Raw genomic sequence first — 26,423 nt, forward strand, 5'->3', positions numbered from 1 at the left:
TAAATCAATTGAGAATTCGAGATCATTTTAATGTGTGACATTTTGACATAGAAACAATGACATTTTCTGTGTTAAGGGATGTTTTTGGACCAACATAAAGTGCTTAATAAATACATAAACTGGACAGTGCATAAATGACTGATTGTTATGTTCTTAATATTTCACTTTTTCTAATTTATGGCGCGTTTGCTGTTTATGACTATGAATGTAATTGACTAACGTTATTTATAAGCGTATATAACCCGTGTTTAATTTAACATCTTATCTGTTTCATATCTTGCTCCGATGAGATGAACATTTCCTTTGAAAATACTCGTATATAATACTTTGATACTTATGTAAATTGCATGGATGTAAATTACCACCACTTTGTGCTTCAAATTTAACTCTTTTATAGCATGACTGGTGACATGTCCGGGGCCCGTATTTTGTTATAGTATTTTCAAAGCAGTACAGTTTAAACGTCCTTGTCTATCTGGATGGCAGACCAGGTACCCTTGTCTATTGTGGTGGTTTTAAGTTGACCATAATTATATGGAAAATTATTTTGTATGTATACTTATAAATTCATTTAACCTTTTTGGCAAATAAATAAATTAACACATTGTTTACACTCAACAACTTTATTTAATTTTTAGTGCAAAGTACACAGGACAGGACCGAGGCTTCGATGTAAAAACAGATTCATAAAATGCATTATCATGATTATAAAAAGATGGGATAATAAAATAAAAAAGAATTAGTGTAGAGTTATCTCATTAACAAAGAAATAAAATTTTGTTTAAAAGATGATAAAATGTTAAATATAGCACACGCATTTACATGCAAATTGTTTTGTGAAATATCCGAAGGTAATGCCCTTCTTTAATTGTCAATTCGGAGGTAAAATAACACTATTTCACACACGTATCTTGATATCTTAAGTAATGTTCAGAGTATGAATGTTACCGTTTCCTCTTTATGGCTTTAACAAATTCGAAATTAATGCGTCAAAAGTCGGAATACATTCTTAATGTCATCTGCTGTACAAAAATGCAAAGTTATATGCATATTTTTTTCTTATACAATTTATGCAAAGTTTATCGTTTCAGTTGTTAGCTGATGTTATATTATTATGCACAAATTCGTTACAAGTGGTTATTTTTTTAACTATTTGGTCATGAAGTTTACTTACTGTTTTTTTTTCTCTCATAATGACAGAATAACTACTCTTGGCACATGATTTATGGTGATAATATTTCACGTTATCTTCTTTCAATTAATCAAGTAACTGCAGTTATACAAATACTGTAAGTAAGATTTTAACTTTCATGTTAGACGACCCTTGTAGCAATAAAGCGATATTTCATTTCATCTGTTCTTATCAAAGTGCGCAGGGCTTTGTAAACAATACCAGATTTGGGACTGTACTGAAATACAAGGGTGGAATATTTATGTTTCTAAACACGGACGAGCGAAGAACACTCTCGCCACGTTATTATCCGACGTAATGTTACGGTGTTTAATTTTTCGCGACTGTCAATTTTTGTCAGCGGAGCACGCATGATGCATTTTACGTTTGTTTCTGTTTGAAAGGATATAATTCATCTTATATACACCATGATGGGCAAGCTATCGGTTTTATTTATATTTATCACAGGTAAGAGAACATTTCTCGTTGAATTACAAATACCAGTTTAATTATGGCGTTTATTTGACTTATGCATGATAATGAAATTAATTGAGTATTATTTTCAAATAAACATAAAAGCATGTGACAAAGTCAACAAAAATACGATTTATTCTGGTATTGTGCATATTTTGTATACAATTGTATACTTGATATAGTGTATAGGTCTATTCGTGTACAAATGGTGTTATATTTACATCAAATGAACGTGAATATAATGTTACATTAGATGCGGAATTAAATATTTTCATCTACTGAATCATAACAGCACGCAAAAATTATCATGAAATATATTACATATACACTTCTGATAAGTAATTAGAGCAGTATAAATGTTTAAATTAGTGGTGTCTTTGTCAACTTCTTATTAAACATAGGTTCACAATTTTTTAAGTGAAAGTTGAAGTACATGCGGCTTTTGTCTTTATGTAAACAGTATATATGGCTTCTGCAAAACCTATCATGTGTCTTTATTTATTTGTGTTTGATTTCTTTATGTTTTCACTTCTATTTTTTAAATAGCGTGATCTAACACAGATAAGTATGAAACCTCGACAATTTTTGAAAATTTTGTTACCACAGAAAGATATTTTCGTTGCTCTGCTTGATAGATTTAGCCTGTCACATTAAGACGGATGTTGCGATTAAGGTTGAGAGCCACTAATTGTTTGGCCTGTCCTTTAATTCGTATCACAACCATTCGGCACATTTGTCGTGAAAAAAAGAGAAAAAGGTTTTGGTAAAAACATTGATTACTTCGGGCGACCTTCTTGTCCAATAAGGAGCACGGTGCGCAAAACACACCGTCAGTGCTCGGGGAATATTAGTTCCAAGCATGTGTCTTGAACCAGGCACCTATTAAGCTTTTAACTTTCCTCTGCTGAATCTGTATAATATATTGCAAAAAAATCATTTTATAAGATAAAAATCTGTACTGTATATGTTATAAAATATAATTTTTTTTTATAAAATTTATATACATGTAGTGTATAGTAATGTTATTTATTCTCGGAAGAGTGTTAACATAGAATATTTGACATTCACATGAGCACTGTGCGTAAACAGAATAAAATTCTATAACGTTACTGCTATTAAAATATTATAACATATTTAATAAAATTAACACACTAACAAACTTTATACTCGATAGTATATAGTGCGTAACTCTAGATGCTTTCATGGACGAATAGCCTTATGGAATAAATGAAATAAACTCCTATAAAATTTAATTTAATGCTTTTTAGTGCATTACTGATTTATCCGTGAATTTATATTTGATAATTTTACAGTGAATAATCAAAATATAATTTCACACTTTTCAATGAAGAGACTTCCTTTTAAATAATAATAATAATAATAATAATAATAATAATAATAATAATAATAATAATAATAATAATAATAATAATAATACAGACTTTCATGAGGCCCTCAACAAGTAACAATGTATTTAAATACATTTTATGTTAATACATACAAGAGATTATCATTTTGTATACAGCGGTGTGTGATAATATCTCAAGCATAAGGTTTTAAAATGGTTCACAAATGTAGCAGACTTTATATAATCAGGAAGGCCGCTCCAAATACAAGATCCAGAATGAACAAAAGAAATTGTTCAGTATTTGGTCTAGAGGTGTAAAGTTGAAAATCAGATGTGCGAGTAAGAACATCTGACGATAAAATAAAATTATTCGATACATAGGAAGACGCAGATGCAGTGTCATAATCTTTGTCTAAAATTAGTCTTACAGCTCTCTTTTGAATTCATATTTATTTTCTTTTTACTATGTAACATAAGTTGCCGTGGAACATTTATTCAGACGAAGGCTATAAAGATACTCCACTTGTAAACTATACCTAGTTTCAACTTAGGCTGACCTCGACGGTAATACTTTTCTGTTTATCTTGTAAGGTGTACAAGTTCAGTGTACTCTATTTGCGCTTAAGAATAAGTATTTCTTTCATCAAAACAGAAGTAGTGGTAATAATTATGTCCATAATAAAAGTGGTCATTTTAATGGTAATGGTTATTATTATCATGATGAAGAAGACGATGATGATGGTGATGATGATGATGATTGTGATGATAGTGGTGATGGTTGTGATGATGATGATGATGATGGTGATGATTGTGATGATGATGATGATGATAGTGGTGGTGGTGATGACGACGATGATGATTATGATGATGATGATGATGATGATAACGATGATGGTGGTGGTGATGATGATGATGATGATGATGATGATGATGATGATGATAACGATGATAGTTGTGGTGGTGGTGATGATGATACTGGTGCTGGTGTCTATGATGATGATGATGATGATACTGGTGCTGGTGTCTATGATGATGATGATCGTAGTATTACGATGACCGGTTAATCAGCAATTATAAGTTTACGTACATTTGTTGTTACTTAAATATCTCTTGTTGTCTAAATGATTCAATAGACACGGTCACACCGTTGTTTTTTCCCCAGATGAACTCGACGTTTATTAAACAAACGCTATTGAGAACAATTTATGTGAAAAGATTAGTCTGAAATTAAGGTATTCTCATCGGGCGAAAAAAGTAGAGCAAATTGACTAACATACGTTTGTCATTAATTATATTTAGATACAAAATAAAAGTATTTTTCAAAAGAAACTGAAATACATATATAACTGGTAACATTTGCTGACCATTTTTTTTTGAGAAACACGTTTCTCATTTTCATTCTATGTATTGAGTTAATTGGCGTATAAGTCTTATTTCAATCTTTTATTGAAACATTCTAGATGGTTTGTTTAAGAGTTGATTCCGAAAGTAGGGGCGTATTCCATTAATATTGTAAAAATCATAACTGTTAATATTCATTATCTTTAAACAAACATTAAAGCTGCACGCCTCCAGATCCCGAAAATCAATGTTGAGAAAAATGTACTACAATTTTTAGAATGGTAAAATCATTTAAAATCCTATTAAAACTTATCATATGTTATGTGTGGTTTTAAAATGATTTTGCATTATTTTATCACCAATTTTTTTATTGCGAGACAAATGCAGTAAGAGCTGTTTTTGCATATGTTGACCACTTTTTGTAATATTCTTGGATTGTAAGTGCCAATGCAGTATGTAAATTATTATTTTTGTTCACCTCACAATATTTTACTTTAAAATACATTTTTAAAATTTTAATGAAAATTAACATGAATCTGGAGGCGTGCTGCTTTAATCTTTCCTTCCAAATAATAGGCAAATAGAAGTGGCTAAGTTAAGTGCATCGAAACACGAGGATATCTGATTTGTTAGCCCCCGAGTATAAATCAGATCGCCGAGTGTTTTGATGTTCTTTCTCTTTTGTATCATTGTCAAAAATAAAAACACGTTCCCTGATGTCACAATATGAAACCCCAGAAAAAAGGAACCAATGAACGAGCATCTGAATTATGATATTTCTATCGCTTTCCCTTTCTCCGTCGTCACAATATGTAAACCCCAGACAAAATGAACCAATCAATGGGCATGCTCTGAAGTGCGGGGAAACTTATACCTGCACTGTGCATGTATATGTATACGATTTAACTCGGACACATTTTCAACAGAAAGGTACCCAAACTATGATACAATCATTACTAGTTAAATTATGTGTTATATGATTTAACCTGCCCCCGATAGACATTTACAAAATTTAAAGACCTATCTATAGCAAAACAAGTTTATTATTTCAACCCCATGCTTCACAACCTAGAGATGTGCGGAATTACGGCACGAGTAACAAATCTTTTAATATCTACTTATAGCTCATAAAACATGTATACATCTGCTTCATTACGCGTTTTGTTATGAATATTGTTCTTTTCTCTAGTTTGTTTAATAACAAGTTACAATTTTTTACATTTAACCACTGTCTAGATATTTCTTTTTTAAGCCTAATAAAGAGATAAAATATAAAGTTTAGCAAACTTTATTACCCCGCCAATCAAAATGAAATCCTTTTGAAGGATACAATATTTCAATTTCTTTCATCTACACTATTTTGGCTTTAACAAATACTCGATATGCTTAAAGAGACTTTGCCCAAATAAGCAAGCACATTTTCAAAAACAAACAACTGGAAAGATAAAATCATTCAAGTATATCTATGAAAAGCCAAAGAAATTCTTAAATGTTTAATAACTGAACATAATTGCTATATTATCTTCATTTCTAACCGAGTTGGTGCTGTATTTGTATAAACTAATTAATGTAACATTTGTCGATATCACGTGCCTTCACAAAACCAACGTAATGCGTTTGCGACCAGCATGGATCCAGACCAGCATGCGCATCCGCGCAGTCTGATCAGGACCCTTGCTGTACACTTGTTATAGGGTTTGTAAACGAACAGCATGGATCCTGATCAGACTGCGTGGATGCGCAGGCTGGTGTTGATCCATGCTGGTCGCAAGCGCATTATGTTGGTTTTGTCATGGCGCGGCTCATTTGTCGATATCACGTGCCAAATAACTTTAATTGTTCATACTACTAAACTTTTAAAACTTTAACATAGCAAAATTCTTCAGGCGTGTTGCTTTACATAATCTGTATATAACAAATATTTAAACACTTGAGTGTTTTGAAAGTATTTTTTCTGTACACAAGATAATAAATCAAGTTTAATTTACAATTTATTTTTGCGTTCAGTTATTCCAATTACATGAAGCCAGATAACATACTTCGTGCACTTCAATGTTTTGGCACATGCTAACTCGAGTAAAGTCAACCACGGCATGACAATAATTTTTGTGGCATTAATAAGTGAAATACCCTGTTTCCTTAACCAGTTCGACATTTTTAGGTTCATGTGTTCATTCCTAGCTGTTTACTTTACAACACTATGCATACTAATACATGTATAATGATCATTTTATTCACTTCGATAAAAACATACATTTCTTGTGGGGAAAACACTGTATAATGTGTGGCGGTGTGGGGTGGGGGTGCTAAATATTATAGAAAATGTTTATTTACCAACAGGCTGACATTTATTTGAATTTGCATATGCGTATAACATTGTTGAAATTTTATGTTTTCAATTATATCGATTAGAGTACATATGTATATATTTTCTTTTCGTTCGAATGCCATAGTTTTAAAAGTTTGGCATTTCAAAGCTAACAAGACAAAGCTAAATACATTCCAAATGGTTTTATCGATATGATAACAACATTTCATTTTAGATTTTAACTGATACAAACCATAAAAGCGTATAGGAATCTAAACTATAGTGAAATACACAAAACAACAACACAAGACAAAAAACAACAAAAAAACAAACAAACAAACCAAGAAAGAGCACCCCAACTAAAACAACAACAACAAAAAACAACAATAACAACATCAACAACAAAAAACCCATTCAGTTTCATTTTTTTGTTTGTTTTTGTTTCAGTGACTGTTGCTGTGAGCAGCTCACCTCTCAACCAAGTTCAGATTGACACCCTCGCTAATACAATGAGTATAAAAGCTAAGAACTTGTACAACTTGAGGGATAATGAAAAGACACACACGGTCAGACTATACGTAAAGAACACCGGAAGTGAAGATATTCCTCCCACAGGTTGGCGATTGTACTTTCACAGCATGTACTTGATGTACCCGGATGTGTTTCCAAAGAACATGACAGTTGAACTTGAAGTAGAGCATATCACTGTTGGCATGGTACAAGGAGACTTGTACTATCTCGAGCCAAGCTCAGGGTTTGTCGGGATACATCCTGGTGAAGAAAGGGTATATGACATCGTAGCTAAATTCTGGATGATTTCCAGAACGGATTTTATGCCCCTCTGGTACGTTGTCTCCACAAATGGTGGCATAAAGCCACGTGTAGTGAAAACAATTGAAAGTCTTGATTTGGAATATGTTGAACCCTATGATGACGTCAGGCAGTGGAAAAGATTTGCTGCAGACAGATATAACCCATTCACAGCACAAAAAAGATTAGAAAGATACAAAACTACTGACACAAGAAAGGTATATGCATATTTTTTTTCTCTCTCCAGGATTATATTGATTCTTTGTCAAAACAAGAGTTAGTTAATGCATGCAACCCCCTCTGTTGAATGATACTCTGATTTTCATTGAACAATTGATAAGCAGCTTACTTCTTAAGCAATTAAAAGTGGATTGGTCTGAAAATGTGCAAATTTTCAAAAAGAAATTCAAATATTAATAAAACAATTGAATATTCTGAAAAATATTTCTTGGAACTAATGTTGATAAGAGTTCTAAGTGATTTGGTTTGAGCATTTATATGATTAAAAAGAATGTTTTGTTCAAGAACAATTGATTATCTGCTTTATGTAAATATTTTATATTGGATCCTGTATCACAGTCATACCAACAACATCCATTTATAATTGTTTTTGTGGTTTGTTGTCATGTATATTAATAAATAAACAACAACATGATTATTCATGGTTATACATTCATTCAATTTTGACAAATTCAAAAGCTTTTTATTATAATAAGCATGTCGTTTACTTAATATAATACCTATACTTTTAGTATTAACGTTGTTTTGCAGCCTTTTAGGAAGTTTTAACAAGTGAAATCAACTGGCGATGACACTCTTAACAAAACTGCTTGTAATACTGTGTTTATAAAATGAGGGAATTGAGAAGCCTGTTCGAAGAGGTTATTTAATGTATTTTATAGGTAGAGAAAATTGTTATACCCACACCCAAACATGTTGAAATCAACGAGGAGGTAACTATAGCTGAATTGAATGAGGAATGGTCAATCCACGTTGCCGATTCTAGATACAATCAAGTCGGTCTTTACCTCAGCGGTAATTAAAATTAAATTCTCTCCTTATAATCGGGTTATAACTACCCCATTGTTTTAGAATAAAGAAAGAATGAATGAAAGAAAGAAAGATAGAAAAAATAAAGAAAAATGAAATGCAGCTGTGGAAAAAGACACATATTAAGTTTTTAAATGGAAAGAAAAAGAAATATGTTTCAAGTAGACAGAGCTCGATTACATAAACTTGAAACTGCCGATTTTGAAAAAAGAAAAAGAATGTAGCTTAGTCTTTAATAGTAATGATCTTTTTCAAATGTGCAATATGGATTAGATGGATGGATGGATGGATGGATGGATGGATGGATGGGATGGATGGATAGATAGATAGATAGATAGATAGATAGATAGATAGATAGATAGATAGATAGATAGATAGATAGATAGATAGATAGATAGATAGATAGATAGATAGATAGATAGATAGACAGATAGACAGATAGATAGAATAGATAGATAGATAGATAGATAGATAGATAGATAAGAGAGCTCGATTACATAAACTGGAAACTGCCGATTTTGAAAAAAAGGATATAATTTACACTTTAGTAATTATCTTTGTTAAACCTCTAATTCAACCAGACTGAGTGAAATTTTTAATTTGTTACCGTGTTACATTGCTTTCTTTATGATCATTTTTCTGGAAATTATTTTTCTATATTTCAGATGTGCTACACCTGAAAAATGTGACATCAAGCTTACCTTCTAAGAATGTTATCATACTGGATATAACAGATAATCCATCCTCTGCCGAGTCATATACTTTACGAACAGATCCTAGAAATAACAAAATACATCTACGAAGCAAAGATGAGAAGGGAATATTCAATGCAGCAAACTCACTGTGGAGTATTGTAGACGGTTATAAAAGAAAGGACATTCCTGACATTACAATAACTGATGAACCAAGATTTCATTACAGGGGACTACATGTTGACGTGGCACGTAACTTTCATGGTTTGTCCGACATTAAAAGAATCATGAGAGCGATGGCAATGTACAAAATGAACAAACTGCACCTTCATTTGTCCGACGACGAAGGTTGGAGACTAGAAATACCCGGCCTTCCCGAACTTACTGAGGTATGAAAATATTACAATAAAACAAGGTTTACTGGCATTTGTACTAAAACTGTTTTCTTGATAACATGAATCAAAAAGTCTGTTTTGTATTGTTATTTTTGACGACAGAAAAAAATCTGGCATAAAGAGTTAGTTGTTCATCCCTATTACAAAGAGATATTTTCTATTAATCAAACACTATTAAAGCAAGTGAACATATGTTTCTATAAACAGAGACATGGGATCAAGGCCATCGCGAGTTAAGTATGATAATTTTTTCGTTGACTCTGTGTTAAAAGTTATTATTACATTTCGCCTTCATGGTTTTGACTTGGTTTGGTGCCTCTGGGTGCCCTACTGTGCAGAGGTAGCTAGGGTGTGTCGAGAGCTGCGTCCTGTGAACGTTGCCTTTGCCTTGTTGATCTTTATTCTCATGTTGTTTTTTTTACATAAATGTGTTGTCATGACGAGACTACTACTTTTTTCAGGTTGGAGGTCAACGTTGTCATGACTACAACAATAGAAAATGTATAATACCCCAATTTGGTTCTGGCCCTTTTAATACATCGTCAGGGTCAGGGTATTTTACAACAAGCGAATATAAAGAACTGCTTCAGTTTGCTAAAGAACGTCATATTGAAGTGATACCAGAATTTGATATGCCAGGTCACAGCCATGCTGCCATATTTTCGATGGAAGAACGTTATAGAAAATACCATGATGCAAATAATGAAATCGAGGCATTGAAATATAGACTGAGTGACCCGGAAGATATATCAGAATACATTTCTGTACAACAATGGCTCGATAATGCAATTAATCCATGTGTGGAGTCGACTTATAAGTTCATAGGAAAGTTGATGGATGAAGTTATCGCCCTTCACAAAGATATTCAGCCTCTTGAAATTTATCATTTTGGTGGAGATGAGGTCGCTAAACATGCCTGGGAGAAATCACCAAAATGTCTAAAATTTATTGATAAAAACCCTACATATAATGTCACAAAAGGTTTGTTACATATTTTGGTCGATGATTTTAATCACGTTTGGCTTTAGCACATGATTTTTTTTAAATATGTCAGTCTTAAGTTTTAGCGATTTCACATAGAATCGTGGATTCTGTAGTAGTGCCAAATTTTCAGTTCACTTCCCCAAAAGACCTATTGACTACAAAATTTGAAGTGTGTCACACTGAAAGTGCTGCACTTTGTGAAATCTCTGCCTAAACTACCGGTGTTTCGGCAAATAAGATCATATCATTTTTAAGCCATAACATACATCATACATTATAATTTTTGTCATAGCGTTTTATAGCATTTATTGAATTCCATTGATTTTCCATTATCTAGGTGTAAAGATATATTTTGTGGAAAGAGTAGTCACCCTTGCAGCGGAAAGGAATGTAAGTTTGGCTGGTTGGGAAGATGGTTTTGCTGATGGTGAACATGAACCAATAAAACCTGCTGACCTTGACACAGATACTAATTATGCTATTCCTTGGAACAGCATTTGGGAATGGGAAGGTGGTTCACAATCATATAAACTAGCGAATGCTGGCTTTAAGGTAAGGTTTTAGGCATTGTATAACTCATTCTCGGAATGCATTTCATCATAGAACTACTATGCATCAATCACCGAAGTCTTCGCTCTGATCACGCTGACTGGAGTTTGCATAAATTGATTTCAAAAGGATGTTTTCTAAATTAAAAGCGTCGCAAATTCATGCTTTTATGTCAAATACAAATACAGCATAAGCAAGTGCTAGATGAAGGTGTGGCTTGCATATACCACATCTGTCTCTGATAAGGCTCATCCAAAACCAAGCATGCATTACTTTCAATTTGACTCCTGCTGTCTCTATTTTATTTGCACATTTCTTTACTTCAAAGGTTATCTTAGCACAGGCAACGAATATTTATTTTGACCACCCACAAGAACCAGATCCCGAAGAGCGTGGCCTTTATTGGGCAACAAGGTTCACAGATACATACAAAGTTTTAAAGTTCATACCAGATTCACTTTATGATAACATCTTCGAGGAGAGAAGTGGAATAGCAACAACAAAAACTAAAATATGTGGTCCAAACTCAGAGAAGTGTGAGCAGTTGGAAAGAAAAGAAAATATAATCGGTATGATCAACATAATTTTACAAATTGACATTCATTCTAAAGAATATTTTTTATAGGATGGAGTTGATGATAAATAATATTAAGCTAAGTGTACAAAGAAAAAAAATTGTTAGTTGTTGATAATACACTGACCTGTACCTTGTAAAGCTGCCATACGAATGGAATAGACAGCAAATATGCCAATAGCTTAAAATTTAAATTTCATGTTAGATCATTCCAGGATAAATACAACATGTACAATGCAATAGATATGAAAACTAAGTCATATTACAGGCATGGAAGGCACAATGTTTAGCGAGACCATACGAACAAGTGAGAACGTAGACTACATGCTTTTTCCTCGATTAGTTGCCCTAGCAGAAAGGGCATGGCACAAGGCAGGGTTTGAGGACGAATCCATTTCTTTACCGGAAAGGGAGGATCGGTTTTCTCGTGAATGGGAGGATTTTGCTAATACTCTTGGATATAAAGAACTTCAAAGATTAGATAATCTCGGAATAAAGTATAGAGTTCCTCCCCCTGGCGCAAGGTTTGAAATATTTTTCTTCGGTATATTTGAGTGCAAGAATACGATAACATGTCCCTTACAATTATATAGGATTTGAAAAAGCCATCCAGCAAGCTGACAATATGTCGATGGTTTTACTCAGGTACCTATTTGTACCTGTAATGATGCACGTATGTGGCACATGAAATCTTCCTCCAGCAGTAAAGCTGGAAAGTCGCCATATTATCTCTGATGTGTTGGTGCAGCCTGAAAAAACGTTTTTTTTATAGATGTATATAATGGTTCTCCTTTACTGTTATCAGCCTAGAATCTTACTTATTATATATCAACAGTATAGAGAATTATGGAAACATTTTCTTTAATTAATTTTTGGCCTTGAATGGTTGTCTTGGTTGTATTGATAATATATTTGTATAAATTGACTAATGCTAGGTCAGCCTCGGAACCTAAGGTTTTGTTTGTACACGAATGTTATTGTTTGTAGAGTGAGTGATGATGGACAAGTGGAAATATCTACAGTTTATCCTGGACTTAAAGCTCAGTATAGCTACAACGACGGACACACGTGGTCAAATGTCTCCGCTGAAAACACTTTTGAATGGCAGATTCCGGAAAATTCAAGTCTTCATTTACGGACAATGTACGTTAATAATAATTTCATCACAATGTTTATAGTCTTTATTTTGTCCTGTATAGAAGATAAATCAAGGCTTGAGAACAATCTTTGCTGTTTTAATTTTATGAATAGTGAAATGATTACATCATTCGAAAGAAGTCTTACAACTTATCTTTTTGTTGGACAAAAAGTGTGTTTAAATCTCACATGACAGACACATGTTAAATCGCCTAAAATTCACTATTTGTATTAGATATTTGACATGTACGAGACAATTTAAACAAACACGTTTATATCAATAGATTTGCGAAAAATAGTTCTTCTTATCACTGACATAAAGAAATAGAAGTTATAAATCAAAAATTAGAATTATACCTCCACTGCTGAATGTTTACAAAACAAAGTTTTGTCATTAATTTGATAAAGTTTGCACTTTTAACATGAATAGGTTGTTGGCTACATATTCATTTTACCGATTTTCCCATTGTTTATTATCTTATTTGTAAATTATTTTTGTATGATGAAATATTTTGTCGGCCAGGAAGGCATAAAGCTGAAATTTCATTGGACCACATACTTAGATTATTTAGAACGTGCAAACATGTTTATCAACTTTTACCTTGAAATTCCAGTGCATTTTGTTATGTTATCTTAGGTCATTTAAACTTGTAATCTGTAAGAGACATTTGAGAAGTTAAATGGCGCAACTTTGTTTGTCTTTTATGCATTCAAATTGAGGTTTAAATCATTTCCGAAGTATTTTTTTTATTAAAACGTTGAACACGAATGACATTTTAGAAATGTGTCATTCCAATAAAAAAAAAACCCAGAGGCAACGGTTTGTTACTTGTTAGCGCGTGCTGTTTATTAAGTAGAGGCGGGGTGGGGGTGGTAGGGGCATTGGGAAGTACAAATGTATTACATTCCATTGACGTTGCCCTCCCTTGTATATCGTTGCTCTTATATTTGAAGTAACCTTGTAGATAAAATTAGTGTATCACATAGCTACTCAATTAATTTTTGCAATAACAAACTATTATTTTTAGGTTTTTTGTTTGGTTTTCACATGTGTTTGTACCCACATATCAAGTTTTGTTTGAATAAGTCAAGACAGTGAACTTGAAATTTGTACCATTGCTGACATTGATTTTCTTGCATATCAGACAGGATTATCTACCGTTTACACCGGGCTAGAAAACCCTGTCTTACACCCTGTCTTACACCCCCCATGTAAGACAAGTCGCGTGCTTTAAATGAGTCATTGCTGCGCGCCTTTTATGAATGAATTGCGTTGTTATGATGACGTCACTTAACCGTCATGAATGAAGTTGTACGTTCATACGCTACTATAATAAAAAAGTGCGTAATGAGAATATAGGTTTTCGTAATTTCTGTTCTGAAAATAATTGATATGTAATATGCAAGAAAAAGAATCAAACACTGGCTGTCGGTACAGACGGGAATATCTAGCTCTCGGGTAACTGTTTAGCGGAAACTCGGCAGAGCCTCGTTACCGCCGTAAACAGTCACCCTCGAGCTAGATATTCCGGTCTGTACCGGCAGCCAGTGTAAGATTCATATAGTATTCCCAGTTACTGATATCTTTTAAACTTGAAATTCTTCTTGAGTTTGTTGAGGAGAACAAATAATTTAAGACACAATTTACAGTGTACTAATTACATTGTATTTCGATATGCATAGCGACACTATCTTGGTGAAAATGAACAATTCAAACAAGGCCTGAAGAACAAAGCCATATCTTACTGAACAATTTTGCTTGATAATCAATGTTATATCACAATATTTTAACTAACTTAACGTTACTAATTAACAGATCAGCCGACGGTATGAGGCATAGCCGGGTAGTAGAATTATTTAAGGGTAAGTCTACTTAACAAGAATACAGTATTAACTTATTTATTCGTTGACAAATTTGTGAGAGCTTGAATATTCGGAAGTTTGAATGACAGGTTACATTAACTCCAAAACATTCTGATAATATTATTTTAAACGCCGTTATTTGTCTGATTTGGACACTTTTTTAAAAAAGCATGATTTAATGAAATTCTCAAACTGAAGTAGATCAAGCAGTCAACGCTTTAATAGCAAATTTGCAAAGTATCGAAAAGTTTTTTTCAAAGATCATGTTTACATGAAAGCACGGCAGGCAACTCAAAATATTGATTTTATCGTTTGTGTCTATGACAGTTGCAACATTTCCATTTGTCCTAGATGTGATGTGTATATCTTCAGCAAAAATATATAATAATAATAATAATATATAAGTGTCATAATCTATCGTATTGCTTTCATAGACATAGTCTATATCTTTTTTTACATAAAATTTCATTAGAAAACCTTTTAAAATACAACTTTTCAATGTGTTTACTGGTTGTTTATTTTACATTTAGATGAACCTCGAGACTGGTCAGATCAACCACTGATAGATTACATTGCTGACAATGTTAAAGTGCACGTTGATGTTATAAGTAATCTAGAGAAAACTGAAGATAATTATATAGCGTTACAGTTAAAGCTGCAAAATAGCGGAGATACAGATATCCCTAGAGGAACATGGAAGATATACTTCTACAGGTTTGTCTTGAAATAACATTGATTAGTTACACTAATGAGTCTGTTATAGGATGTGTTTGTATTAAATAAATATTATATTGATTATGGATATTTTTTAATTGTGACATTTGGATATCTTTAATTTTGACTTATATTCATTTCTTGTCAATATAATAGTTATCTGTTCCTATGGCCAATATCCTCGATACTTAGTTTCTTTAACTGTACCGCAACCGCCTGAGAACTGTTTAGACGTAAAGGTTTACTTACATTTAATTAATTAAGCACATTTGACGAAACTTATAATAAATTATATAAATTTTTGATAATTGTTGTATTACAACATATATCTTCATAAAATGTATATATATATAATTATATAATTGTTATTATTTTGATACAGCCTGTATGGAGCTAAGGTAGAATCTTTGTCTTGTGGCTTAAGGCTTGGACATGAAAACGGTGGCTTGTATTATTTAACAGCAGAAGATAAAGGTTTCTCTGGTATCGCCGCACGAGAAACTCTAACATGCCAGTATCATAACAGATACTGGATGATTTCACGTTCAGACAATATGCCAAACTGGTATGTAACTTCTCTTGGAATGACAGCAAAGGTACTCAAAAGCACGGAAAGTGAAATCATAGACTATGTAGGAAAATTTGATACTCCTGCAAAATGGAAACGCGCAAAGAACGACCAATATGATCCGTACTCACCTGCAACAAGATACGATCTCTATAAATCCTCTGAAATCCAAACACAACACTACAAAATAGTACCAACGCCATTTAAAACAACTATGACGAATGACGAGGTGATTTCATTTACGTCAACTGATTGGGAGATTGTAAATTCGTCCAGATTCCCATCTGAAGTAGAATATCTAGCAGGTAACATAGATAATGTTGAATATTAACAACACATATTATTAATACACTTATACAAGATAGGAAAATTACATTACAATAAACACATGTCTGTTGTAAATGAAAAGGTCTTAGAAACATAACGACTTTTGATTTATTATGTTATGAAAGTCATTATTGAAACAGATAATTTCACAAAAACACAAACATATTTATTCTGAGACATTTCAAGGGGCTAGACTTTTTTGTTTAATAAGTCTAACGAGTAGTAGACGATTAGTAGTTTACAATCACTTTTACTTACTTTTCTTAGTTTGAAATTTAGATAATGTCAAGACTTGACATATGTTACCAAGTCATTATTTTCTTTTTTATTCAAAGTTTAGATATGAACTATCTTTTTCGTATAGAAATGATTTTTTGTTTATCTATTTATTTTTTTGCAAGTTATTTCATCACAAATGTGTTTTATTTGTTTCAGACAAGTTGAATATGTCCGTTGTATCCGCTGGTCAAAGCAAAATAGTAACTTTTGTTCAAGGGAGTCCGAGTGAAAATGGTCCAGAAGCTTATGATTTGGACATAAACCCGGGGACCAGTAAAATAACCATTACTGCAGGCAGTCCTGCAGGGGCTTTCTATGGTGTTCAATCATTAATAAGTCTTGTTGAAGGTAATGATGGTAACCTGGTACAGATGAACATAAAAGACAAACCAAGGTTAGTCAGTGTAATGTAGTTAATTCACTGGATAAGGCAAAATCGACTTTAAGGGGCATATAAGAAAAAAAGTTTGTTTCTTAAATATGGACAAGAATATACATAAATACTGTTATTCAGATGTTTTAGTGCACACAGTTGTCTCTGTATTAATTTTAGAATGTCTTTAAGCCACATTTCTTTATTATGGCTATATAGCCAGATGGATCATGTTGTCACAGAATGAGGCAACATAAGCGATTTTTATTGATGCTCCAGTTTCCATGATACACATAAAATATATTTAGGTTTCACCTAAAGTATGTCATTTTGCTATATATGCTATACCATATTATTTTAAAGCCATAAACCAAGAACCGTTGTCCATGATAACCACCCTATGAACACATCTGAAAAATTCTAAATTATAACAGTTCATGTTAAATGTTGAATTGTGCTTAAGCCGGTGCTATGGGGCGTGGACGGTAGTTTGCATGTGGCAGTACAGTCCGTGAACAGACTCAATCAAACCGAGCCTGCAACATTTTCAATTTTGCCATGTTGGGCTTTCTTTAGGGCTTCTGATTTTCTCTAGTTTATCGCCACATCAGCATTGTTTGTGCCGTGTGGAGGCTGTAAAAATTCGCCAAGTACATTCAATCAGAGATGTTATATTTCCGATCCTTAAAGATCGTTCAGCACGACATTATTGTTGTGCTTGTTGTAATTTAGTTTTTTATATTCGGCTATTTTCTTGTTGGGTGGTTCCAGTATTCCTCACTTGAATACTGTTGAATCACCCTTAGGATATGTGGCCTGCTTTTTAAATTTGTCTTTTGACGTCTTATCTGTGATATGCAGGCTTCATAACTTCTGATCCCCTTTCAAAATTCCATTTTATTTAGTTCCGCTCATTGTTTACTTTTAAGGCACACGCATTTTTTTTTACTTCGAGACCATATGCCGCTTTTTATGTAATGGCACTTACGTGTCACATTGAAAGTTCCATGATAACCGCCATATGAACACATCTGCGGATGTTTCAAATTCAAAATTATACCAGTTCACGTTCATGTTGAATTCTGCTTAAACCGGTGCTTTGGGGCGTGGACGGTAGTTTGAACTTGACAGCACCGCCCATGAACAGGCTCAATAAAACCGAGCCTGCAACTTTTTCAATTTTGCCGAGTTGGGCTTTCTTTAGGGATTCTGATTTTCTCTATTTCAGAAAGGTCTAATGTTATTTTTTTAGATCAAAAATGCCTTAGTCTCGTTAGTTCCAAATTGAAAGCATCGTTAAAATGGTTAAAGCTAATGCTGATTTTAAATTATGATTAATTAAATGCCATACTTTAGAAAAACAGACATAGACTCGAATATGAGCACTTAAATTTGTATATATTTAATAATAAACATTGACAGTGTATTTTTCAACACAGGTTCCAGTATCGAGGAGTTATGCCGGACACGTCACGGAATTTCAAGCAGAAGGATTGGATTTTAAAATTCATTGATATTATGTCAATGTATAAACTAAACAAGCTTCACTTACATCTGACTGATGACGAGGGTTGGAGACTTGAAATACCATCTATACCCGAGCTAACACAGGTAAACAAACCTGTGTATACTAGTTTCACTTATTATATTGGCACGCTTTCTGACTGGTATCGAAATTGTACCGCTGATCAGTTAGTGCAGTTAAGCTTTTTGGTTATAAAAGTGCTTGTTATCAATTCCAAAGTTTTCCTGGGACATCTGTTTCTCTGTTTGATAAATTCTGAAAATTTAAAGAGCATTAAAACAAATGAAATAGAAAAAATACATGGCGATTTTATTTCCTTACTACTGAATACAAAATGTATACGTGTTTCACTAAAATTTATTTCAGACGTGCAGTGTCATCTTTGGACATATTCTAAAAAATATTTAAGACAACAAAAATTATCTATTATTTTGAAAATTAAAAAAAAAATCAGCATTTTTTAAAATTTACATCTATATTTAACCAGTTAAAACATTTTTTTGTAAAAGTAAACTGCAAACAGACAAAAATAATTAAGAAAATGTATTAACAACGTATGACGAGTATCATTTAAGAGCAATTCAAATTTGTTAAATATTCCATTAATTTTGGGTCATTTTGATTATGGGATATCATACTAAACTGAGAGGCAGTATTTGCAAATTGTTAATCAATTATCTTATCTTACAATAACCATTTACTATATATCACATTTTTTATCGTTTATTATATAATATTTTAAGATGGGTAGCAAAAGATGTCACAGTGATTATGACGGTATTTGCACAATCCCACAGCTTGGTTCAGGCCCAGATAATAATACACATGGATCCGGCTTTTACACTGTCCAGGATTACAAAGACATATTAAAATACGCCAACGATAGACACATACAAGTTATACCTGAGATAGAGACGCCAGGACATGCCACAGCCGCCATTGTTGCCATGGAATATAGAGAGTCAAAGATCCTCGAGATGAAGAAACATGGAAACAAAATTGTACCAAAATCATACCTGCTCAGTAAACATACAAACAAAAATGAAATTTTCAGTCCGCAAAAGTGGACCAGAAATGCGATGGATCCATGTTTAAATACAACATATGACTTTGTAGAAACGGTTGTTGATGATCTGATAGAATTGCACCGAGATGTTCAGCCTCTCACGGTGATACATCTTGGAGGTGACGAGGTCCCAAGTGGTGCATGGGATGATTCGAAAGCTTGCCTTGATATGCTTCATAAAGGGCAGACGATAAAGTGAGTGTTCTGTACTAATACATTGCTTATTGCTTTTGTATTTATAGTTCCGTTTTATTTGATTTAATATCTATATGATTTCTAACTTGATATCTCGCCATTAGATGAACTAAATATTATTACTGTTTAAAATGAAATTGGTATTGTATCATACAACTAATGTGGTTCCAATGGTGAGTTAACTCTTAGGATTATCTTCAGTATTTTTCGTCAGAATATTAGAATTTTACTTCTACCCTTTAGGGTCTTAGATAGTAGTTAGTGAAGGATAGGTTTTTGTATCGTTCTTAGTTCGGGCTTATGTTTTAACTTGTAGATCATTTTGTAAGTTTTAAGAATAAAAAAAACAATAAAGTTTCAATATTGGACCCAATGTTATATTGCTGATTGTTCGTATGAAATGCATTGTAATTGGCTACTTTTACAGTACTGAAGAACTGAGAAGGATGTTTTCTAAACGTGCTGCAGACATTATTGCTGCTAAAGGGCTCAAACTGGCATCATGGGATGATGGTATCTATGCCGACAATATACCCAATCCCATCACTGATTATACATCGTAAGTTTTTTCTTTAATTTTAGCAGTCATATTGATAAATTATCTTCACAGCTGAGTGATATTATAATAAATAGATGCTATGTTAGTTACCTTGTTGAACGGGAAATGACTACATCTAAAAACTGAAAACTATAAAATTCTGAATATTTTTAATGATGACCATCTTTGATTTTTTGCGGCCATATTAGATTATTGCGGTCATCATTAACAATTGCGACCATGTTATATTCGCATAACCCGGATTCCAGGCTTAAATAAAAAAAAAACATTTTAAAGCAACAACAGTGCCATAAGTTTTATGCTTTTTCGGCTTTTAATGCGCATATTTCTTCAGACTTATAGTAGGTTAAAGCTGATATAAATTGTAACATACATGTAACGGTATCGAGGTATCATACAGATTAAGATATTTACAAAAAACGTGGAACTAAAGATCTTTTTGTTTGGAAAAAAAAATCATTTTAAAGGAGCTTTCTATTTATTCTGTACCAAAAAACTCCCCCTTTCCACGAATTCTAAGTCGGTTCACGTTTTGGAGTAAAGGTAGTATTCATTTAGCTGTTAAGAGAGCGTACTTCTTAAGTAAAAATACTGTATTATTCAATGCGAAAGACGGAAACTAAAGTTGAAGGAACCATGCTTAAAATGATGTGAATAAAGCATGATAAGACTCTTTAATGAATTGTCATTACATTTCAGGGATGTATATGTATACACATGGGATAATCGTGGGACCAAAGCCAAACGAGTATCTGAATTCGCCAATGCAGGATACAAGGTATCAATAAATTGTCAGATGATAGCAAGTAAATGGTAGCCAATAACAATTTCCGTTCATAAGTCATATTTTTTAAGATATCAATCATTTAAAACGCATTCATGCGTTCAATGCAATTTCATATAAAGACATATCTCTATTACAAATCAACATATTTTATTGCACGATTTATTCCAATTCTTGGAAGATAATTCTCATCTAAGGAGGTCACATACACGGTTTATACAAAGGATACTGTTAAACTTATTTGAAACACAATTTCATATATTATCTGTACTATTCCAAAAAACACCTTTTGAGTCAAAGAGTGATCATAGTACTTAAGTAATGGTAATATAATGACTAAATAATAATGGTTATACAGTTGTTTTGTTTGACAAAACTGACCTGAGACTGATTAATCTTCGGAAGTTTATTCGTAAATTTCCGTTATTCTTTTGGGTTTTAATGATAGTATAGTTCTCGATATCAAAGCCTGATGGCTTAGTACAGAGTATTATTATTATTGTATTCGCATAATTGCAAGTTCGAATCTTTTACAAACCCTTTATTGTAGATTCCTTTAATTGATTATTTCTTTTTTAAAGCATATGCAACGTAAATTGATAAATCCTTTGTTAAATTTCTAGCATTTACTTTTTTAACTTTGTCATAACTTTGATATTTTTTATTTCATGAATTTCAGTATGTTAATTCGTAAAATGAGTGATGCACAAAAAAATAGTGGTCAAGTTTTGCAAAATGTAATAAAGAATTGTTGAAGAAAAAAACCCACAACATTTTATGATTCGAACCTACAACTTTAAATTTGACACTGAAGGAAGACAAGTATTATATTGAAAATTTAAGTTATACATATACCGTTGGAATCTTTATTTTTATACTTCGTAATCCGGTAATTACCGTCAAAAGGTCATTGAATATTCAAATGTTTCCGGTCAATATTGTCAAACAATACACACTTGATCCAAAAACTGAGTCCTTGTAGTTTGAGGGATTAACCGATTAATCACATCTCTTGTTGTCTAAAATGTACAAAGAGGAAACACTTAAAGAAATGGATCATCATGTTGTCTTGAGTAAACATAAGATAAAACAATGTTATATAGTAACAGTAATACTAATAAATATGTGAGAGTAAATATGTGATATTGTCCTGTGTATGCTGTGCGTTGAGTAGCCTGTGTGTATACACATATGTCAATAACTGCCAACATAAGAGTGTTATATATATACAGGTTGTTCTCCCATTAGCCACACATTTGTATTTTGATCACCCCCAAGAACCAGATCCGGAGGAAAGAGGTCTACAATGGGCGACAAGATTTACTGACACTGAAAAAGTCTTTGGTTTGATGCCAGATGATATATATGCCAATTTTAACGTAGATCGATTTGGAAATAAAGTTGATTTGAACGAAATATGTGAAAATAAAGATTGTCCCACTGTGGACGAAACTGAAAATATTCTTGGTAAGTATTAAAAGTCGGTTGTAAATTCGTATCTTCATCACTTTGGTCAAAGAAAACACTAATCTTTTTTAATGATGTGAAAATAAATAAAACTCGCGCATCATTTTGTAATGACGCCAATGTCAATGAAAACACTCGTTTTGTTTGTACTGATGGTAAGCTACAAACAAACATACTTTTTGTGCCCCCACTTTAGTGGCGGGCATTTAGATTTACCCTTGTCCGTCCGTCCGTCCTTCCATCCGTCCGCACTGTTTGTCCGTCCGTCTTTCCGTCCGTCCGTTCTCTTTCGTGTCGCACGTAACTCAAAAGGTATTTGACCTAGAGTCATGAAACTTTACAGGAATGTTGATCAGCATGTGTAGTTGTGCACCTGGGTATTTTCGTCTGGATATTTTTAGTATTTTTAGAGTTATTGCCCTTGACTTAGTAAAATTTTGCAATTTTCAACTTGTGTCGCATGTAACTCAAAAAGTATTTGACCTAGAGTCATAAAACTTTACAGGAATGTTGATCAGCATGTGTAGTTGTGCACCTGGGTATTTTCGTCTGGATTTATTTAGTATTTTTAGAGTTATTGCCCTTGACTTAGTAAAATTTTGCAATTTTCAACTTGTGTCGCATGTAACTCAAAAATGATTTGACATAGAGTCATGAAACTTTACAAGAATGTTGATCAGCATGTGAAGTTGTGCACCTGGGTATTTTCGTCTGGATTTATTTAGTATTTTTAGAGTTATTGCCCTTGACTTAGAAAATTTTGCAATTTTCTAATTGTGTCGCATGTAACTCAAAAATGATTTGACATAGAGTCATTAACCCTTAAGGGAAGGTCGCTCAGCATATATTTTTTTGCACCTTGGGGTTTCGCTTGTGGATTTATCCAGTATTTGTAGAGTTATTTCCCTTGACTTAGTGAAAACCGTTTCATTATGTTGTTATTTGTTCCTTGAGTGCTTGAGTTAGAATCAACCAACTTTACAGGAATAATGATTCACATCATTGTGAAGCTATGCACCTGGGACTTTGCATGTGGATTTTTTTTTCAGTTTTGTTAGAGTTATTGCCTTTGGCTTACAGTAGTATAAATTTGCAATTTTCAACATTTTCATGCATAGCTCAAAAAGTATTTCACTTGTAGGCCTGAAAGTTTACAAGAATGTTGTTCAGCGTGTGTACTTATGCACCTTGGGTTTGCTTGTGGATTTATTCAGTATTTGTAAAGTTCTTGCCCTTTACTTAGTAAGAGATTTTTAGTTTTCAAAAAATATTTGACCTAGAGACATAAGATTGACAGAACAGTGGCGCGGTGGGGGCACCCGTGTCCTATGGACACATTTCTAGTTTGATACTAGTATTGCATCAGCATCAAATTAATAACGAATGTAAACATTTGGAACATGGTTAAATCCAATAACAAAATAAAAGGAAGGTAGAAATAAACGATTATTCTCAACCAATCCATCATGACTAAGTTGTATCTGTGGATTACAAACACATACTTAAAATTTGCATTTTTCATCTAAACTAAATAGGATATAATTTTAATTGGTCTGAAAATTTTATTTCAATTTAAATAGGGTTACAAGCCTGTATGTTCTCAGAAACAATGCGAACTGAGGAACAATTTCATGGCATGGCTTTCCCAAGATTACTCGCACTTGCTGAAAGAGCTTGGCACAAGGCATCATGGGAAAACAAAACTGACGTTGATGACAGAAATGTTGAACGTGATCAAGATTGGAAAATGTTCTCGGATAATCTCGGATACAAAGAGCTTTCTCGTCTGGACAAATATTCTACATTTTATAGAATACCACCACCAGGGGCGAGGTTAGTTTAACATATCTTGTGATAATTGCACGCAATGTAGAAGTACGTAGGATGACAAATGAGAATTCATTATCTTTGATAACCGAAAACATGCAGTTCTCTCTTGATAGTTTAAAAGTTATCTTTTCTTGCTAGAATTATAATCATACTTAAAATATTATTCTGTTTTATTTCTTTTTAGGATTGACGATGGAACTCTGAAAGTAAATACGAAATATGCAAATCTTCTTGTTGAAGTCAGCAAAGATAATGGCAAAACGTGGAATGTTTACAAGGAAGCTAAAATAGACCCTGGGACAAAGGTTCTTTTGCGCTCAAGGTAAAAAAGATACTGTATATGAGATATATACGAGCATCGTGAAACTGAAAGCCTATCTTAATAACTTCCCTATGTTAATTTGTGGTACAAAGAGCATCGTTTTCATACTTGCTGCAAGATAAGTCTGTTCATAATTGGCAGTAATGAAGTTAGTGGTACAACATATAATAGTACATGACTATAAATGAGTATTTAACAAAAACATCATATCAAAAGAACTGTTAAGGCTTTGATATCTAATGTCCATATAGTACATAAATATGTTTTGTACCAAGAAGATTTGTTTAGGTTTGTTTGTTTTGTATGGTTTTACGGCTTAGGTCATATAGCGCCAAAAGGTTTTCTTCGAATGTTAAAAACTTAAAGCAACACCGGGATTCAAAACCATTATCACCTGGTAGAGCTAAGAGATACATAAACTCTAGTAATTCGAATTTTACGATCACGCCGGGAGAAACGGTGGCTGTCTGAAACCTTAAAAGCAACTCCCCAGTCACAAGGAGCGTTTGTGTAGGTATCGATCTATGTCAAAATGATGAGCAATGAACATTGTCATAATTGCATACTAGTTAGTATTTCATTTTATTTTCAGGTCAAAGACTTCTGACATTACCAGCAGACATATTGAAGTATCTACACCAACTGTTTCCGGTGCTGCTCAATTATGCCAACATCTAAGTCTGATTGTGTTGGTCTTGTACACCTTATCTCATCTCTTGACAAAGTGATCCATGTTTATAAAATGTTAAATGTTGTTTGTTATGAAAGTCAGAATATATGTGTATATACTCTAAAGATGTTATTTAAAACTTGTCACCGTGATAAAAGATCACAGTGATAAAACATCATATTTGCGCTCCAATGGCAAGATCATTGTTACAACTTTATTTTCATAATCGTGTAGTTAACTCTGTTTTATCGTTACTATGGTAATGTTACGAGGGTAATATACCCACATGTTTAATGTGTTGTTTGTTGGAATTTCTTATGTATTTGTCGTTATATATCCCCTGTACTTTTGTAAATTTGTTATATATGTACATGTCCTATATCATATATGTCAGCACACGCATTTGAAAAAAGTTACGCTTACATTATAATTACAACTTTTATATTACTTCTATATATGTCATATGATTGTACAGTTTAATTCATGTGTTAAACTTTGTTACAATAATAGTTTTCTAATCCATTTTTAAAGGATTTTTATTGACTCTTTGGAGTTGGTAGACTTTTAGGAATGCTTTAGTGGTGTAATTGCGGACGAATCTTGTGACAATCAAAATAGTGCCAGCCTGATAACTTTTCATAGAATTGTCTAAAGTGTAGTGTGAATAGATTGTGTGCAAAACAGAATCGCCATATTTAAGTTGTAGCTTGCATGACGGAATAAAACTTTTATTCTTTTTGTTTTGTTTTGTTACCATATTTAAGATGTTTAAATTGAAACATTAACTAGTTGAATATGTTGTTCACATTAAACTGAAAACAACAACAAAATAAAAAAAAAAACTACAAAAAAAAAAAAAAACAAAAAAAAAAAAAAAAAAAAAAAAACAAACAATTAAAAAAAAAAAACAAAAAAAAAAAAAAAAACCAACAAAAAATAAAAAAACGAAACAGTGTCATAGAGTCTACTAGCCACATGTTTAAGATGTTTGGGTTATTATCGTCCCGGGGAATACTTGTAGTCACTCACGGGTATCTTTATATATACT

The 26,423-nt window shown here is 32.8% G+C and overlaps 1 protein-coding gene across 1 annotated transcript; it reads left to right on the forward strand.

Moving 5' to 3' along the window:
• Positions 1-1,325: 1,325 nt before the first annotated feature.
• Positions 1,326-26,113, forward strand: LOC132753951 (uncharacterized). The gene is made up of 21 exons (XM_060744524.1): positions 1,326-1,639; positions 7,090-7,670; positions 8,355-8,487; positions 9,168-9,583; positions 10,051-10,570; positions 10,911-11,125; positions 11,451-11,691; positions 11,965-12,220; positions 12,684-12,839; positions 14,650-14,696; positions 15,227-15,410; positions 15,793-16,283; positions 16,741-16,978; positions 18,397-18,568; positions 19,226-19,743; positions 20,171-20,302; positions 21,002-21,080; positions 22,319-22,553; positions 24,134-24,386; positions 24,568-24,705; positions 25,298-26,113. The coding sequence occupies exons 1-21, from the start codon at positions 1,600-1,602 to the stop codon at positions 25,431-25,433; spliced, it is 5,181 nt and encodes a 1,726-aa protein (XP_060600507.1). The 5' UTR covers positions 1,326-1,599; the 3' UTR covers positions 25,434-26,113.
• Positions 26,114-26,423: the final 310 nt, after the last annotated feature.

The sequence above is a fragment of the Ruditapes philippinarum genome, unplaced genomic scaffold (assembly GCF_026571515.1).
Source record: "Ruditapes philippinarum isolate M1 unplaced genomic scaffold, ASM2657151v2 ctg1909_1_1_1_1, whole genome shotgun sequence".
NCBI classification, from domain to species: Eukaryota; Metazoa; Mollusca; class Bivalvia; order Venerida; family Veneridae; genus Ruditapes; species Ruditapes philippinarum.